Source organism: Felis catus, chromosome E1 (genome assembly GCF_018350175.1).
Source record: "Felis catus isolate Fca126 chromosome E1, F.catus_Fca126_mat1.0, whole genome shotgun sequence".
NCBI lineage: Eukaryota > Metazoa > Chordata > Mammalia > Carnivora > Felidae > Felis > Felis catus.
The window spans coordinates 59,284,314-59,302,989 of NC_058381.1; the positions used below are offsets into that span (position 1 = coordinate 59,284,314).

The window sequence follows — 18,676 nt, forward strand, 5'->3', positions numbered from 1 at the left end:
GTCTGACTTTTTTTTAAAAAATAAGCTTGTATTTTTCATTAGAAGACATAATTTTAGGAATGTAAATGATAGGGCACCTGGGTGGCTCCGTGAGTTGAGCATCTGACTTCAGCTCGGATCCCGTGGTTTCGTGGGTTCCAGCCCCACATCAGGCTCACTGCTGTCGGTGCAGAGCCTGCTGAAGTTCAGATCCTCTGTCCCCCTCTCCCTGTCCCTCTCCCTTTGTGCTCTCCCCCCCCCCAAAAAAAAAAGAATGTAAGTCATGACATTCTTGTACTATGGAAATCATGGAGAAACTAACCAAGGGTCTCTGAATTTGTCCCTTCTGTGCAACATTCTTTTATTTTGTATTTCTTTTCCCCAGTTTTGTCCCAGACACACACACACACACACACACACACACACATATATATATATATATATATATATATATATATATATATATATATATATATCCAGGGTGACTTTTCTGTTGTAATCTACTTACGCTGTTCCTTTGATGTTTCCGTAATTATTTTTCATTCATTCGTACAGCGACTCTTTTGTGGCCCTCCCTCCCTCCATGTAACAGGTATGATCTAGTGCTGGGGTTGGTGACAAACATAACAAAGTCATGGCCAACAGCCTAGAGGGAAGGCAGATAATGAACAAGTAAATAAGAATATATACAGACACTGGGAGGTCATAGATGCTAAGAAAAAGAACGCTGTTACTGGAAACTTAGACTGTATATCTGCACCCAGGTCTGAGCCAGAAGGCGAATCAACTGCTGAAGGAGAAAAGGGCCAGAATAATGAAGGCGGGGACCAGAGTGTTGAAGGCGACAGGGTAAGGTTCCCTGTGGGGTGGGCTGTGTGTGCTGGGCTTGTAGTCACGGAATTAAAGAGTTAAGAGCTGTTCAAGAAGACCGTACAGTGATCTTGTACCTTGCACTAGAACAGACTCAATCCCATCACAGAGAGACTCGTTTTCCTTCCTTCCCATTCTTGAGTGTTGGTGGCTAGTCAGGATGCCCCCCACCCCCATCTCCTACTCAGATCACCCTGAGGTTTTCGGAATTCGGTTTCTATAGCAAAGGACGCAAAAATCACAAACACTGGAGGGAACAGATAAAGCGTGGAGCGTATTCTCTCAGTGACACTCAGACGTGTACAGATGCGATTTTCCCGTCCGCATAATTACACAATGAAGAGTAAAACTTCACAGGGCGCCTTATACTGTGTTTCCTGATTTTTTTTCCCCCTGCCACGCATCTATAGATCCCACCAACAGAGAGGAGAAGCGACCAGAACGATGACGAGGCTGTCGATGCCGCAAAGCTTTCTGAAGACGATGAGAAAGTCACAACTGAAGGAGAAACCGAGATCGAGGGAGAAGTCGAAAGTGTTGAAGAAGTGGAGACAGAAGAGGAATTTGAATCTGAAGAAGAGTTCGAATCCGATATGGAAGGCACATCACCCGAAGGGAAAGTCAGTTCTACGGATCTGGCTTCTTTATACAAAAGTCCTGCGGAGATGCCCAGAGAGGAAGCGGGCCCCACATACCTGTACGAACATGTGGGCGGGGAAGCCGTTCCCGAAGACAGAGGAGCCCCCGGTCCGTCAGAATCCGGAGAACCAGGGGACATCTCCGCACAGCCATCCCTGCAAGCCTTGGGCTTATCCGAGCAAATAGGCCGGGATGCTTCCGGACCCCAGACTAGCACGCCGGTGAGTGGCCCTGAGGTCTGTTTCATGAAAGTGTTTTATTGCCTCTGTGGTCTGTCACCCTGGGTGAAGAACTCGGGGCACGTTATAAAAACACATCGCAATTCCTGTTAGAAATTTCTTAGCAAACTGAGGTCTTAGGACCCGCTGTTGAATGCCAAGAGTTTCTGGACCTTTCTTTGGTGTTCGCCAACCCTAGGTTGGGAACATTTCAGTAAGGGCATCCAGGATTCTGGTCTCCAGAACGGCACTGTCCAGTGAAACTTTTCATGATGATAGAAATGCTCCTTATCTTTGCTGTCCAACATGGTTGCCATCAGTCACATGTGGCTTCAGAGATGGAGGGACTGAATTTTTAATTAGGATTCTAATTAAATTGATATAACCACTTGTTGCTAGTGGCTACCATATTGGACAGGGCAATTCTAGATCATAATGATTATAATGACAATAGTTACTGTCTTTTAATTTTCTTTTCTTCTCTTTATTTCTTTTTATTTTTTTAATATGAAATTTATTGTCAAATTGGTTTCCATACAACACCCAGTGCTCATCCCAACAGGTGCCCTCCTCAATGCCCATCGTCCACTTTCCCCTCCCTCCTACCTCCCATCAACCCTCAGTTTGTTCTCAGTTTTTAAGAGTCTCTTATGCTTTGGCTCCCTCCCTCTCCAACTTTTTTTTTCCTTCCCCTCCCCCATGGTCTTCTGTTAAATTTCTCAGGATCCACTTAAGAGTGGAAATATATGGTATCTGTCTTTCTCTATATGGCTTATTTCACTTAGCATAACACTTTCCAGTTCTATCCACGTTGCAACAAAAGGCCATACTTCATTCTTTCTCATTGCCATGTAGTATTCCATTGTGTATATAAACCACAATTTCTTTATCCATTCATCAGTTGATGGACCTTTAGGCTCTTTCCATACTTTGGCTATTGTTGAAAGTGCTGCTATAAACATTGGGGTACAAGTGCCCCTATGCACCAGCACTCCTGTATCCCTTGGGTAAATTCCTAGCAGTGCTATTGGCGGGTCATAGGGTAGATCTATTTTTAATTTTTTGAGGAACCTCCACACTGTTTTCCAAAGTGGCTGCACCAGGTTGCATTCCCACCAACAGTGCAAGAGGGTTCCCGTTTCTCCACATCCTCTCCAGCATCTATAGTCTCCTGATTTGTTAATGATTATCTTTGAGAGAGAGAGAAAGAGAGAGAGAGAGAGAGAGAGCACAAGGGGGGAAGGGCAGTGGAAGAGGGAGAGACCGAATCTGAAGCAGGCTCCAGGCTCTGAGCTGTCAGCACAGGGCCTGACGCAGGGCTCGAACCCACGAACCGTGAGATCATGACCTGAGCCGAAGTCGGCCCCTTAACTGACTGAACCACCCAGGCGCCCCTCTTTTTAAAATTTTTGAACAAGCATGGGATTATAGAAAAATTGAATCATGGGGGCATCTGGGTGGCTCAGTCAGTTAGGCGTCCGACTCTTGATCTCAGCTCAAGTCTTGACCTCAGAGTCAGGAGTTCAAGCCCCATGTCGGGCTCCACACTAGGCGTTGAGCTGCTTAAAAAACAAAAGAAAGACAGAAAAAAGGAAAATTGAAGTATTATTAGGAGAACTTTTTATTTTTTTAACCTCGGAGAGTAAGTTGACGATCTGATGCCCCATTGCCTCCAAGTGCTTCTGTGCGTGCCTCCCACAAACAACCAAAATATAACTATCAAAATCAGGAAATTTCATCACATTACCAGATAATCCTCAGGCCTCATTCACCAAGTGTCCAAATGATGTCTTTTATAACAGAAGTGCATTTCAAATCACATGTGGCTTTTAGCTGTCCCTTCTGTCAGGACTTAATCTTTCCTTGACTTTAATGGCCTTGACACTTTTAAAGACTACCAGCCAGCCACTTTTAAAATGTCCCTCAGTTTGGATATTCCTGGTTTTCCTCTTGATGCAATCTGGGTTATGATCCAATGGAAAGGGTTCACAGATGGATTCTGTGTCCTCCTTGTGTCCTAACAGGTGGCACACAGTCATAGTTTGTCCCATTACCAATGATGTTGGTGTGGATCCCTTGATGAAAAAGTGCCATTCTTCTCCACTGCGAAGTTACCGTTTACCCCTTTGCATGTAAGAAAAATTGGGTGTGGGGGCGCCTGGGTGGCTCAGTTGGTTAAGTGTCCAACTCTTAGTTTCGGCTCGGGTCATGATCTCACGGCTAGTGAGTTCAAGCCCCACGTTGGGCTTCAAACTGACAGTGTGGAGCCTGCTTAGGGTTCTCTCTCTCCCTCTCTCTCTCTGTCCCTCCCCTGCTCACTCTCTCTGTCTCTCAAAATAAATTAATTAAATAAAAAGAAAAGAAAAGAAAAATTGTGTGGGAAGGTGCTCTTTTTGTTTAAGATAGGAAAGTATTTCAAATGAAGAAAAAAATCACAACAGATTACCACCATATTTCTAAGAGTTCATATTTCTCTCAGCAGTGTGTACAGGTCCATCTTTTATCAGATTTATCCCTCACTATTTTGGATTTTTTGATGGTATTTTAAATGTCTTCCAATTGTTTGTTGCTATATTGTATATAGAAACACAACTGATTTTTGTATATTGATCTTATATCCAGCAACATTGCTAAACACCCTGCTAGTGAGGGGCAGAGAGAGAGGGGGAGAGAGAGAATCCCAAGCAGGCTCTGCTCTGCCAGCACAGAGACAGACCGATGTGGGGCTCCGACCCACAAACCGTGAGATCATGACCTGAGCCAAAAGTGAGAGTTTGTCACTTAACCGACTGAGCCACCCAGGCGCCCCCAACACCCTTGTTAGTTCTAGTAGCTTTTTTGTTTTTGTAGAATCCATACAATGCTTCATAAGGATGATCATGTTGTTTGTGAATAAAAGCAGTTTAATTTCTTCCTTTCAAATCTAGATGCCCTTCATATCTTTTTTTGCCTTCTTACACTGGCCAGAACTTCCAGTACAACACTGAATAGAAATTGTCCCCAATTTGGCCTATGAGAGCCCATTTAAGTTGGTCTTTGTGTCCTTCTGACATACCCACATCATGCTTTTTTTTAACTGCCACCATCCTTGGAGAACTTTCTCATTCTCTGGCACAGAACTGCCTGGCCCTAGAATCAGACATTTCTCCAGGAGCCTGGTTTCTTTTCATGGAAAACAGAATTTAGAAGTCAAGATTCAGGTGCCAGGTAATCTCATTGACTGGGATGTCACTGTCCCCAGGATCTCTCAGTATCATACACAACACACATGCACACGCCACACATACACACACACACACACCAACCTCACACCAACCTTTCTCTAACACCACTCACCCCCGAGTGGGTTCCTCTTGATGTCCTCCCTTTCCATATTCCCATGTCCTTTTCCCAACAATGGGAAGCCGAGCCTCCATTCTCCTTGATGTAGTTATTAATTTGATCAGCCCCCCAGGTTTAACCCTCACTGCATTTCTCCACCCTCCAGTGGACCCTTCTCACCCCACCTGAACTGCGACACCCCACACTGGGATGCCCCAGTCACCCTTGTCACTGGGGGGCCAACCCCACCCAGGCGGGCCCCAGGATGTTTGGGCTCTGACTCTGTGCCAGGCCATCGTCTGTGGGGACTCTTGTCTCCAGGCCCAGGCCTGTCACCTGTGCAGTGATGACCCCCCACAGGGACAGTCTCTGGAACCAGCCCTCCTCACCCCACATTAGGCCAGCCCCACCTGCTGGCTTCAGGTTTGAGTTGTTCTGGAAGGAAAGCAAGGAGCAGGGTTACATTCCTCTATCTTTGACTCTGGGCTGGACGTGCCTACACCCTTGACTTTGCTGTCTCAGTGAATCTGACCACAACCCTGTGGGGCAGGAACTATGATTACTGTACAGATGAGGGAACGGGCGGACAGACTTCCCTGCCCAGAGTCGCACAGCTGTGATGGTTGCTCTCGATCCAAAGCCACCGTTCTGAACCACAAAGCGAAGATCCTGCCCCACCTGATGAACCCTAGGGAGTTAATAGCTTTGGAGAATAACATGGTTTGATGCCCACTAATTAAACTCAGAAGAGCAAGTGTCTCCACCTCGTAAGACGTCCAGAAGATGAGAAGTGTGGGCCACTTGGTGATGTGATGTCTAGTTTCTAGAAAACGCACAGGGAAACAGTTTCCAAGTGTGATCAGCCAGAAGGGCAGAGACAAACCTGAGAGGGAGCCCGATTTTCCTTCCTCTCAACTGGTGCTCAGTCTTTAGGAAGAAGAGGAATTGCAGGGAGGGAGCTGCCAAGTGCATCGGCCTCTGGATGCCTCGTTGAATTCTCAGGGGGAGAAGCCTTTTCTGGACACCGCAGAGGTGGGCTTTTGACTCTGGGACCCCATTACTGTCATTACAGTTCTGGACACCTCGGGGGTGGTTTCTAGCACCGGCATCATCTGAGGAAGTATTAGAAAGAGCACGAGCTGAGGGTTGAGGCGTCCCAAGTCTGCACCTGCCCTTGGCCGACTGTGGGAACTTGAGGCAAGGTCTTTAGCTTCTGTGAGCCTGCTTCCTCCCCACCCCCCCCCCCACCGCCAGATAACAGAAGTGACTCCTATCACCTCCTCACGGGGTGTTGTGCGGGGTCATTGTTGTTACCAATACCCACCAGTTCAGCAGCAGCAATAATTATCATCAACAGTAATATAATTGCAAGAGTATCTTTTAAAGCTAAAACGGAGGCAGGCATTTTTATCGAGAGAAGATGTTTTCTTTTCTTTTTTAAAAAATTAATTTATTTTTTAATTTACATCCAAGTTAGTTAGCATGTAGTGCAACCATGGTTTCAAGAGTAGATTCCTTAGTGCCCCTCCCCCATTTAGCCCCTCCCCCCTCCCACCACCCCTCCAGTAACCCTCAGTTTGTTCTCCATATTTAAGAGTCTCTTCTGTTTTGTCCCCCTCCCTGTTTTTATATTATTTTTGCTTCCCTTCCCTTATGTTCATCTGTTTTGTATCTTAAAGTCCGCATATGAGTGAAGTCATATGATATTTGTCTTTCTCTGACTAATTTCGCTTAGTATAATACCCTCTAGTTCCATCCACGTAGTTGCAAATGGCCAGATTTCATTCTTTTTGACTGCCGAGTAATATTCCACTGTATATATACCACATCTTCTTTATCCATTCATCCATCGATGGACATTTGGGCTCTTTCCATACTTTGGCTATTGTCGATAGTGCTGCTATAAACATTGGGGTGCATGTGCCCCTTCAAAACAGCACACCTGTATCCCGTGGATAAATGCCTAGTAGTGCAATTGCTGGGTCGTAGGGTAGTTCTATTTTTAGTTTTTTGAGGAACCTCCATACTGTTTCCCAGAGTGGCTGCACCAGTTTGCATTCCCACCAGCAGTGCAAAAGAGATCCTCTCTCTCCGCATCCTCGCCAACATCTGTTGTTGCCGGAATTGTTAAGGTTAGCCATTCTGACAGGTGTGAGGTGGTATCTCATTGTGGTTTTGATTTGTATTTCCCTGATGATGAGTGATGTTGAGCATTTTTTCATGTGTCGGTTGGCCATCTGGATGTCTTCTTTGGAGAAGTGTCTGTTCATGTCTTTTGCCCATTTCTTCACTGGATTACTTGTTTTTTGGGTGTTGAGTTTGATAGAGAGAAGACTTTTTCTTATCAAGATGTCCCTAAAGTGGAATGGTTTGGAAAAAAGTAGAAGCAACCCTCTTGCCTGGGGCTGAGGCTTTCCAGCAGCCTTTTGTACAGAGGAGGCTCAGAAATGTTGCTTACCATCCTCGGGGAGATCAGCATCTGGAAGTAAAGAACCGCACGTGTGACACACGTCCATACCTCAGCATGTACACTTTGCTACAGTTCTAGACAGGCAGAGACCATTCCTGAATTCCTGGGGTCGGGGGCGTAGATGTTTTCCATTTTGCAAAAGCCAAATAACCTTTATATCCAAATGGTTTTCTTTTGTTTTAGCAATTACGTTGAACTTTGAACACTGGAATAGGTCAAAATCAAGTAACTTCAGTCCTGATGAAGCCCTCGTTGATTTGGGTTTGGTTGTTCTTGCTCTAGAAATCCTCGCATGAAGAGCTCCAGCAAAAAGTCTTCCCTCTGGGGACACAACACCATCTCCGACTGAGCCAGGGAAGTAGCATCACGTCCTTGGACTTTGACGAGCTGCTCTTGAGCACGAAAGAACCCTTCACGCAGGAGCCAGGTACCACGGCACCCGCCAGGCCGTCCCGTCCACGGGATACGCCCCTTCACATCCCCTTCGGTGTGAGCGGTGCCACTCATTCGCCACCTGTTACCTCATTTCTTGTTCAGCTATGAGCCTAAAGACAAAAATGTTATTAATAGGTATTATTCACTCTGTCGCATCACATTTAATCCTTACAGTAACCTGATGACGTAGGAACCAGTCTCCCGTTTTACAAAGATCCTAAGAGTCATTTAGTGGCCTATCCGAGTAAGTGGCAGAAGCAAACCGTGACTGAGATCCGATGACGCCCCAAACCACAGCCCCTGACTGCCACTTCCTGTTGCCTCCTGGTCTCACAGAGGGGCTCGGCCACAAAATCCTCCAGTGTATGTGTTTTCTGAGTTTCAGAGGCTTGCTCGGCACGCCCTGTCCCCTATCCCAGTGTGGTGGACGTGGGAAAAGCAAATCGGGGTATTTCTTATTCCTTACGGTACATGTGCGTGGATGGTCCAGCTAACAAAGCCCTGTATCACCCCGCAAGTGACCCAAAGATAGCTCACATCCGAACGAGTTAAAAACAGAACAGGATCTCTCTAGCTCAGGTGGATAGGGAAGCTGGAAGTGGAGCCTCACAGATATTTCATTTCTTGTCAATCTTTTCAGCCATTTCCCATCAAAAACAAAACAAAACGTAGCCCCTCAGTAAGGAGCCAACTGTCACCCAATATTCCCTATCTGTGTCTAGAAAAGTATCTACAAAACATCTTTCCTTCTTGGAATATATTAAAGGTAATATACATTATCTTTTTAAAATTTTTACCTTCTTTACAATTTTTTTGAGTGAGAGATCGAGAGCAAGCAGGGCAGGGGCAGACAGAGAGGGAGACAGAATCCCAAGCAGGCTCTGTGTTGTCAGCACAGAGCCCAACGCGGGGCTCGAGCTCACAGATCGTGAGATCATGACCTGAGCCGAAGTCAAGAGTCAGATGCTTAACGGGCTGAGCCACCCAGGCGCCCCTACATTACCTTTAAAATGTGATCCTTTCATGCGCGCGCTCTCAAAACTAAAAATAAATAAATAAAGTGCGATCCTTTTTATGGATCATGTAAATCGACGCATAGAAGATTCATGAACAGAAGACCCTGTAAGCAGCGCTTCTGAGCCCCAACCCCCTGGACGTTTGTCTCTCTTTTCCACCGTGTTACACGCGGTTGGACATCAGCCTCGCCTGATGGCGTCTGCAAGTGGCCTCGTTAAGCACCGTACTAGCCCCTCAACAGGGCTTGCTGTCCCCCCAGGTGTCCCCCCTGAGGAGCCTGATGCCGAGCCCGAGGCAGAGGCCGTGCCCGCCTTCCTGGACCAGATCCAGCAGCTAAGCCCTCCCAAGGAGGAGACTGTAGACGGAACAGAGTCCGAGGGCAGCGACGAGGCGGAGGAAGACAGAACCCCTCTGGTCGTTCTGGACCCAGACCACGTAAGGACATGCTCCCAGGCCTTGCTGGCGCCCTGCACACACGGAGAGCTCCCCACGCCCCACCCCAGCCCCGCGCGCCCCTCACCCTCTCGGCAGTTTGTCTGCACGGTTTGGGCCTCTGCTCTGTGAGGTGTCTTCTCCTGTTTTGCCAAGTCTCAACCTTGGCACGGCTGACACTGGGACCGGGTCACTCTCTGGGGCGGGGAGGGCAGGGACTGTCGGACACAGCATCCCTGGCTCCAGGCGCTGGATGCCAACAGCGCCCCTGCCGCTTAGCCGTGACAGCCAGAAATGTCTCCAGATACTGCTGGACGTCGGGTGGGGGCGCGGTCACCCCCACTCAGAGCCAGCGCTTGGAGCGAACCTACCAGGTTATGAGCTCCCTGGCCGCCCCCTCTGGCAGCGGGGAAGGCAGATCTTGACCGGCCGAGCCCATTTGGACAGTCGCGGTGCCCCCCCCCCCCCCCGGAGAGGATCGGCAGTTGCTCTGGGAAAAGGGGCTCCGTGCTCATTCAGCGCTGGCGACCCAGGTCCATCACCCATCTCATCTCCAGGGAAGTGGGGGAGGGAGGTTCCAGGACCACCACCCCAGCTCACCCAGGCATTCCCCCAAAATAATGCACTCAAGCCTTCAGTGCCTGGGACAGGGCCATGAGTGCCTTTAATCTGTGGCTGGCGGAGTAGGTCTCCAGGCAGAAGCGGGGAGCACCCGGCGTGGAAGTCCTTTCTGTGCCCCCAGGGAGACCTCTGGCGACCTCGGCTGTGCCCGGCATAGGCCAGGAGAGTGACCCCGGCCGGCTTCTCTGTCGTTTTAGCCCCTGATGGTAAGGTTCCAGGCTGCCCTGAAGAACTATCTCAACCGACAGATAGAGAAGCTGAACCTGGAACTTCAAGAGCTGGTGCGTATCTGTCCAGCCCCCCGCCCGCCCGCCTGTGCGCCTCCGTCCGTTGACGCAGCCCCTCTCTCTGCGGCAGGGCGCGGCCACCAAGCAAAGCCGGGGCCAGCGGCAGGAGCTGGGGGTGCATCTGTACGGGGTCCAGCAGCACCTGGCCCGCCTGCAGATGCAGCTGGAGAAGAGCCACGACCGGCACTCGACGGCCGCCTGCGCCAGGCGACAGAAGGAGGAGGAGCTGCGGGCCGCGCGCCAGCTCTACGCCCAGACCTGCCAGAAGGCCAACAGCGAGCGCAAGAAGCGTAAGGCGGGGCGTCCCCGCGTGCTGTCACGTCCCCGTGCGCCTGCGCGACCCCGAGGGCGTCCCCGAGTGCCGTCGTGACCCAGTGGGGCGTCCCCGCGTGCTGTCACGTCCCCGTGCGCCTGCGCGACCCCGAGGGTGTCCCCGAGTGCCGTCGTGACCCAGTGGGGCGTCCCCGCATGCTGTCACGTCTCTGTGCGCCTGCGCGACCCCGAGGGTGTCCCCGAGTGCCGTCGTGACCCAGTGGGGCGTCCCCGCGTGCTGTCACGTCCCCGTGCGCCTGCGCGACCCCGAGGGTGTCCCCGAGTGCCGTCGTGACCCAGTGGGGCGTCCCCGCATGCTGTCACGTCCCCGTGCGCCTGCGCGACCCCGAGGGTGTCCCCGAGTGCCGTCGTGACCCAGTGGGGCGTCCCCGCGTGCTGTCACGTCCCCGTGCGCCTGCGCGACCCCGAGGGTGTCCCCGAGTGCCGTCGTGACCCAGTGGGGCGTCCCCGCGTGCTGTCACGTCTCCGTGCGCCTGCGCGACCCCGAGGGCGTCCCCGAGTGCCGTCGTGACCCAGTGGGGCGTCCCCGCGTGCTGTCACGTCCCCGTGCGCCTGCGCGACCCCGAGGGTGTCCCCGAGTGCCGTCGTGACCCAGTGGGGCGTCCCCGCGTGCTGTCACGTCCCCTTGTGCCTGCGCGACCCCGAGGGTGTCCCCCAGTGCCGTCATGACCCCGAGGGTGTCCACGTGTGCTGTCACGTCCCCGTGCGCCTGCGCGACCCCGAGGGCGTCCCCGAGTGCCGTCATGACCCAGTGGGGCGTCCCCGCGTGCTGTCACGTCCCCATGGGGAGGTGCCACACACCATCTCACCCCCCAAAGGCTCCCTGGGATCGCAGGGAGAAAAAGCAAGATGTGGTCAGATCCTAGGGGGCTTCCCAGGCTTTTTAGGGAGGGAAGTCATCTGCATCTTCAAAGGCCCCTCATGAGGTGAAGCAGCAAACAGCGAAAGGGGACAGGGTCAAAGCTGAAGAGGCACGTGGGTCGTCGGGGCTTGGCAGGCTTTAAAGAAGTGGGAAGGAATGGGTGAGGCCTAGTCTGGAGCCCAGGGGCTTGAACAAGCCGGGGCCCATGGCCCAGGGGACAGGGCAGAACCCAGGGAGGCTTTGGACCAGCTGAGGCAATAGGGCTTTTCCTAGTAAAACAGCCCCCACCCCGCCCCCACCCTGCTCAGAGCCAGGTCGTCGGCCTCCCTGAACGGCCACTGGCTCGCTTGCTCTGCTGTGATTAGTTCGGCCTGGGGCTTTTTCATGTTTCCAAGTTTCTTCATCAACTCTATGATCATTGCAATGGGGAATGTTTTAGACCCTGAGAAACGCAGAAGTTTCTGGATTGACAGAGTCGGCGTAAATGCTCATTTATCAAGCACCCTCCCTGATCACCACCAAATTAACAGAAAATACCGAAAAGAGAAGAAGGCGAAATTCATGCTGTAACAATAGAGTCGCACCCTCCAGGTGGGGTAGAATGTAGGGCCCCCACCCCCTCCACGCCAGGACCCCTCAGGGGAGGCTCAGGGTGTGGACAGGCTTCCGGAGAGATACAGTAATCTCCTGGACTTCGTGTCCTTCCTGGAGGTCACCGGACACAGGAAGGGAAGCTGTCCAACCAGGTAGGGATTCCAGAAACGTTAAGGTTTCTCCTTCCGGAACACGAGGGGATTCGGGTGGTGGTCCCGGCCCTGCCAATGGGGCAGACCCGTCCCAGGCACAGGGTCGACAACAAAAACGGAAGAGGACTGAGCACGTTCCAGTGGGTACTCCGCCCGAGATCTTGGAGGTCGTCACATCAGTAAAACAAGATCAAAAAGGATGAGGGAAAAGGCTACTTGGAAATAAAAAATACAACCATCATCCAAAACCAAAACAAAATAAAAGTCTCTAAACAGACAAGTCAATACCGCTAAAAACTGAACTTGTAAACTCAGAGGCCGGTTTGAGGAATTCTTCCCCAAATTCGGAGCAAAATCCCCAAGCAAAGTGATGGCCGTTTTGAGAAGGAAATAAAAGCCACGGCTGTTAGATCTGGGACGGTCAACGTCCATCAGACAGAAATTCCAGGAGATCAAGGGCATTAACCGACAACGTCAGGGGAGAATATCCGCGTGAGTTCCGGAAAGCTATGTCTTCAAATATGAAGACTCACAGAGGGCCGGACAGCTGGAAGAAAAAATAAACGTGCCTGGACACAGCTGGTGACATTTTTCAATTCCAAAGGCAAAGGAAAAAATGCTATCGGCTTACGGGCAGGACAAAAGCAGGCTCCGGCAGGCGGGGAGGACCCTCTGCCCCTTGCAGGAGCCCAGGGGACTCAGAGCCACCGGGACCCAGCCCAGCCCACAGCTCCGACGAAGTGGTTGGTTCCACGAAGGGCCAGGACCTTTTGTTTCTTGTCTTTTTTTTTTTTTCTTTTTTTTTTAAAGGCTTCCAGGTGATTCTGATGTGCAGTCAGGGCTGAGAATCACAGATGTCAAATGTAAACGACAAGGTAGCAATGCTCAGAGGGGAGGGGAAGGGGACCAGAAGAGTCCTGTCCACACTCTCACGTCAAGAGATCACAGACTACTTGGGGCACGGATGGGAAAGAAGCCACGAATCACACTTGTGGCTGTAGGGGGAAGCCCTTGGATAAAACCCGTGACCTTGCATCGTTTCATTTAGCTTTTCGTTAACAACACCGAAATTAAAACATTCTACTTCCAGAGGCTTAAAAAGGGCAAATTAACCAAAAGAGGTAGGAAGGGGAAGTTAACAAAATAAAATGGCAGAACTGGTTTAGAAAAAATGAGCTGGTCTGATAGATAAAAATACTTAGTTGGGTTTTTTTTTTTAACATTTATTCATTTTTGAGAGACAGAGAGAGACCGAGCACGAGCAGGGGAAGAGCAGAGAGAGGGAGACACAGAATCGGAAGCAGGCTCCAGGCTCCGAGCCGCCAGCACAGAGCCCGACGCGGGGCTCGAACTCACAAACTGCGAGATCATGACCTGAGCTGAAGTCAGATGCTTAACCAACTAAGCCACCCAGGTGCCCCCAAAATACTTAGTTTTTGAAATGACCAACTGATTGAATAAACTTCTGACACGCTCAACAAACAGAAAGGGCGCGACACAATTAGCGACACTGAGAATGAGGACAATTCAGAGGCATCATTGTTTTTTATTTCCAGAAGCCCACGCACCGTACTGAGCTCATCATCGAAGAAACTGAAAACGTTATCAAACATCTATTTTCCCTAAAAGCACCAGTTTGTCGTCAAAGACGTTATGGAAAAGTCCTACTAACCCGAAAGGAACGGACACCCTCCCATGTTGTCCAGCCCTCCAGAGGGTGGGAAATTTGGGAATCTTCCCAGGCTCGCTTTACAAAGCTCAGAATAACCCCCACTGCAAACGTGATAGCCACAAACACAGAAAAGGACCAAGCAGTCTCACCTTCGAGGTATGAAAACCTAAGTACGATAGTAGCAAATTGCATCCGGCCACAAATTAAAAGAAAAATATCTCGGGGTGCCTGGGTGGCGCAGTCGGTTAAGCGTCCGACTTCAGCCAGGTCACGATCTCGCGGTCCGGGAGTTCGAGCCCCGCGTCGGGCTCTGGGCTGATGGCTCGGAGCCTGGAGCCTGTTTCCGATTCTGTGTCTCCCTCTCTCTCTGCCCCTCCCCCGTTCATGCTCTGTCTCTCTCTGTCCCAAAAATAAATAAACGTTGAAAAAAAATTTAAAAAAAAAAAAAGAAAAGAAAAATATCTCGTAGTCAGGAAGGGCTTCCTTCTGGAACTCAGAAGGAATTCATTTCATTTGAAATGAAGAAATCTGCTAATCTAATGCATTATACTAGTGAGATAAAGGACAGGGGAAAGCAAAATCTTCTGGGTGGGTACAGAACGGGCGCTTGTTCAAACCCATCGGCCATCCTAAACTAGGGTAGACGGAAAGTCCTTTGTACCTATTTTCAACAGCGAACAAGAAAACCGCACTGAGTGGCAACACCAGGGAAGTTACAGCTCCCGTCGAGAAGGAGTTGGAAGCCGCCAGCGCCCCGTGGGCCTTGCCTCGGAGGCTCCAGCAGGCAAAACAAATGAGATATGGATTTGGGATGGGAAATTCTCATTCTCTACCAATCATATGATTGTTTACCCAGAAGATTCCGGATTGTTGATTAAAACACACACACACACACACACACACACACACACACACACACACAGATAGAAACAGTAAGAAATCCATAAACTAGCTGAATGCCCGATCTAGCATTTTCTCCTATACCTGTAATATCCCGTTAACAACTAATTTTTTTTCAAATCTTATCCACAATGGTTGTAACAACCATAAAATACTTAGAATAAATCTAACAAGGAGTGAGTGAGCCTATCCAGAGAAAACCAGTAAAATTTCACTGAAGGACATAAAACAGATTTCCATAAACAAAGCTCTCCCGTGTCATTGGAAGGAAAGCCACACAATATAGAAGGGTCACTTCTGTGACCCTTGATTATTTTCAAGAAGTAATAACTCAAAATTCAAGGGCTCTGGGACACGAAGTCCTGCAGCCTCCCCCCTCCCTTGGACCCCCTCCCCCTCCACGGGGGCACCTGGCGTCAGTGGTCCTTGTGTGTTTTTCTAAGGCTGTTTTGGGGTTTAAAAGCAAAGTGAGTTACAAGGATTTTTTTTTTTTTTTTTTTAGTAAGTATGTGCGGGGCACCTGGGTGGCCCAAGTCAGTTGAGCGTCTGACTTCGGCTCAGGTCATGATCTCTGTTTCTCTCTCTCTCTCTCTCTCTCTCTCTCTCTCTCTCTCAAAAATAAATAAATAAATAAATAACATTTTTTAACGAAAGTATGCACACGTTATACCCACTGCTCCGTCTCTTGCTTTCTTCTCGTATCTATGTATGCTGGAGGTTATTCCATATCAAGACATAAAAGGCTCTCCATTCTCCACGAACTGATTTTAAAGTTTACTTGGGAGACTAAACGCGCAAGAATACCCAAGAACGTGTCGACAAGGAAAGATAGTGAAGGAAAATTGTCCCATCAGGTATCGACACTCGCTGTCGATCCACAGCCATAAACACAGAATGACGCGGAAGGAAACACGGGCACACAGATCGACGGGGCGGAGCAGAACGGCAGGAAACGCGCCTGGGAATTTAGCTAATTTACTGCAAGTTACAGAAACGCACAGATTGCGTTTTTAAGCCCCTAGCGTATGTTTTGATCACTCGGTCCTCTGAAAATAAATACCTAGGTGCCTATTTCACCCTATACAAAAAGCAAGGTCAGCTGCAGTAAATATTTAAGAAAATCACAGAAGCATTAGGAGAATATGTGGGATCGTTTTTAAACACCATCTCGGGGTGAGGCAGGCCTCCGTAAGCGTGACGTGAAGCACTGAGGCCGGAGGGGAGGAGCTCAGCACGTTTGCTTACACAGAAACTTAAAACTTACCGAGAGGGGTTGACAGAGTTGAAAGACAAACTGGGGAGAAACCCCGTTCGAGCACCTGCGGCAACATCCATGTCCTCTGTGTTAGTTTTCCGCTGCTGAGAAACAGCCTCTCCCCAACTTCGGGGCTTAAAACCAGCCCGTGGATCTGGGCGCGCACGCTGCCGGAGCTCAGAGGTCTGGCGCGGCTGGCCGGGCCCCCTGCTTGGCCATCACGAGGCCGAGGCCCGGCGCAGGCGGGAAGACCCGGGAAAATCCGACTCCAGGCTCACTCGTGTCGTTGGCAGAATGCAGCTCCTAGCAGCTGTAGGACTGAGTGGTGCTGCTGGCCGGCCGTGAGCAGGGATGGCTTTCAGCTCCTGGAGGCCGCCCACATCCCTTGTCATGTGGCGCCTCTCCTCTGTGAGTCAACTTTGGAGAATTCCCCTCTCGTTGGGTCCCGTTCATCCTGCAAACCTCCCCCACCCCCACCCCGACTTCCTCTTTGGCCACCAGTTGGACACAACTCTCTGCTTTTGAAGGGCTCACCTGCTTAGGCCTGGCCCACCCGCTCATTTCCCTTTCGATAGGTAACGCAATGCGATCGCAAGAACCGCACCCCAGGGCAAAGGCCAGGGGAGCCATTTTCAAGTTCTGCCCACCCGGCCTTTAATGCATCTAGAGTTCTTAGAAGCCGACCAACATCCCAGTAGCAGTGTGGCCGGGGACATGAGCAGGCAAACTGGAGAAGGGACAGACCTGGCCATGAAGACGGTGAAACTCGGTTCAACTCCACCGATGTCACGAGAATGCACATTTAAATGAGCATTGGAAATACTGGCTTGTAGTTACTCGGGCAGCTAAGAAGCAAAGCACGGTTGGACTCGTGCTCTTAAGGAAGGTTCCATGCACGCTCTCTCATGTTTCAGGCGAGGGTGAATCGGTCAGCTCGGGCGGCTGTAACCCAGTGCCACGGAGGCCGGAAGTCGGAGATCTGGGTGTGGGCAGCGCTGGGTCCTCCCGAGGACTCTCTCCACGCTTGTGGCCACCTCCTTCTCCCCGTGTCCTCCCCTGGTCATTCCTCTGTGCACCTGTGTCCTGATCTCTGCTCCCCATAAGGACACCAGCCATCAGGGGTTAGGGCCACTCGTATGACCTCGTTGTATGTCAATGATCTCTGTAAAGACATCTCTCCAAGCGCAGTCTCCCCCTGCCCCAGCCTGCCCTGGTGACCCCACTTCTACAACACCTCCTCCGTCTCTTCCTGCTTCCTCCCCCACTCCCACTCCCGCCCCCCCGTCATCCCTACCCACACAGGAGCCAGAGAATCCCCCAGCGCTGGAATTTTTACAGTCCTCTTGGATGCAAAAGAATGTCTTTCAAGGTTAAGCTACACCCTTGAAGGACACCTGCCATAACTCGCTACTCACCCAGCCACCGCGGGATCTATAAATCAGTCCTGGGCGTGGATCCACCCCTTAGAACGGAACGTTCTATCCAAGTGGGCAGACTAGGGCCGATCGAGGGTTAGCTGCCTAAGTGAGCTGGTGTTCTGGCTTTAGAAATCAGGCTCCTGTGAGTTTAGTTAAAAGTAGTCCATTCCTCGGGGTTTGGGAGTGGCAAGTGTGGCCTGGCCGGGCCTGGCCGTGGAGGACAGCCTTGGTACTCCGGCCTGCGCCCCCAACATAGCCATCGCAGTCCGGGGGCTCCCGCAGAGCTGAGCCCCACTTAGGCCGGCTTCCCCCTGGGGTGTAGGGCTCTACCTAAGACTGGCAACCTCTAAGCAGTAAAAAACAAGACGAAACAAAACTCTGTAAAATTCACACGAGGCCTCACAGCCTGACACACTATCAGCAGATCCTTAGACACAGGGAGGGCCTCTAATACTTGGTGGGCAGCGGGCGGCTTGTTGTGATTCGTGGATACAGATCACATGTGGTTTTGTCTCTCCAACTGGACTGTAAGTCTGGGTCTTTGTTTTTTGTTTTGTTTTAACGTTTATTTACTTTTGAGAGATAGAAGGAGACAGAGCATGAGCAGGGGAGGGGCAGAGAGAGAGGGAGACACAGGATCAGAAGCAGGCTCCAGGCTCCGAGCCGTCAGCACGGAGCCCGACGCGGGGCTCGAACTCACGAACCTCGAGATCGTGACCTGAGCCGAAGTCGGACGCTCAACCGACGGAGCCCCCCAGGCGCCCCGAAGGTCTCCGTAGTTTAGAAGCGGGTTCCCAGGCTCGGTTCACAACAGCGGGAGGGGGCCCTTCCGGGGCTGCGGGCCCAGACGGCGCGTGAGCGGTGCCCAAGCAGCCCTCCCCCTCTTCCTCCCGCAGTGGCGGCTCTGCAGGCCGAGCTGGAGGGCCTGGCTCTGCACCTTTTCTACCTGCAAAACATAGACCAGGACGTGCGTGACGACATCCGCGTGATGAAGCGGGTGGTGAAGAAGTTGGAAGTGGAGCGGACGCGGGCCGAGTTGGAGAAGAAGCAGCAGGTGTTCTGCAAACTCGATGCAGTGACCAGACCTTTGATTTCCCAAAAGGCCCTTAGCTCTTCCTCTTGCGTGAATGCCGTGGCCCTGGGAGGCTGTGGCCGGCCGGAAGCAGGGCGGGGGGGGGGGCGGTGCGGGGAGTCACTGACT

At 51.0% G+C, this 18,676-nt stretch overlaps 1 protein-coding gene across 2 annotated transcripts in view; it reads left to right on the forward strand.

Moving 5' to 3' along the window:
- Window positions 1-18,676, forward strand: part of CCDC40 (coiled-coil domain containing 40) — a 43,872-nt gene that overhangs the window by 953 nt on the left and 24,243 nt on the right. For both annotated transcript variants that reach the window (XM_023244257.2, XM_019818349.3), the window contains exons 2-8: window positions 744-828; window positions 1,260-1,709; window positions 7,780-7,924; window positions 9,209-9,384; window positions 10,200-10,283; window positions 10,360-10,579; window positions 18,372-18,529. In XM_023244257.2, the coding sequence (XP_023100025.2) occupies window positions 744-828; window positions 1,260-1,709; window positions 7,780-7,924; window positions 9,209-9,384; window positions 10,200-10,283; window positions 10,360-10,579; window positions 18,372-18,529 (1,318 nt within the window). The remainder of the gene's footprint in view (window positions 1-743; window positions 829-1,259; window positions 1,710-7,779; window positions 7,925-9,208; window positions 9,385-10,199; window positions 10,284-10,359; window positions 10,580-18,371; window positions 18,530-18,676) is intronic.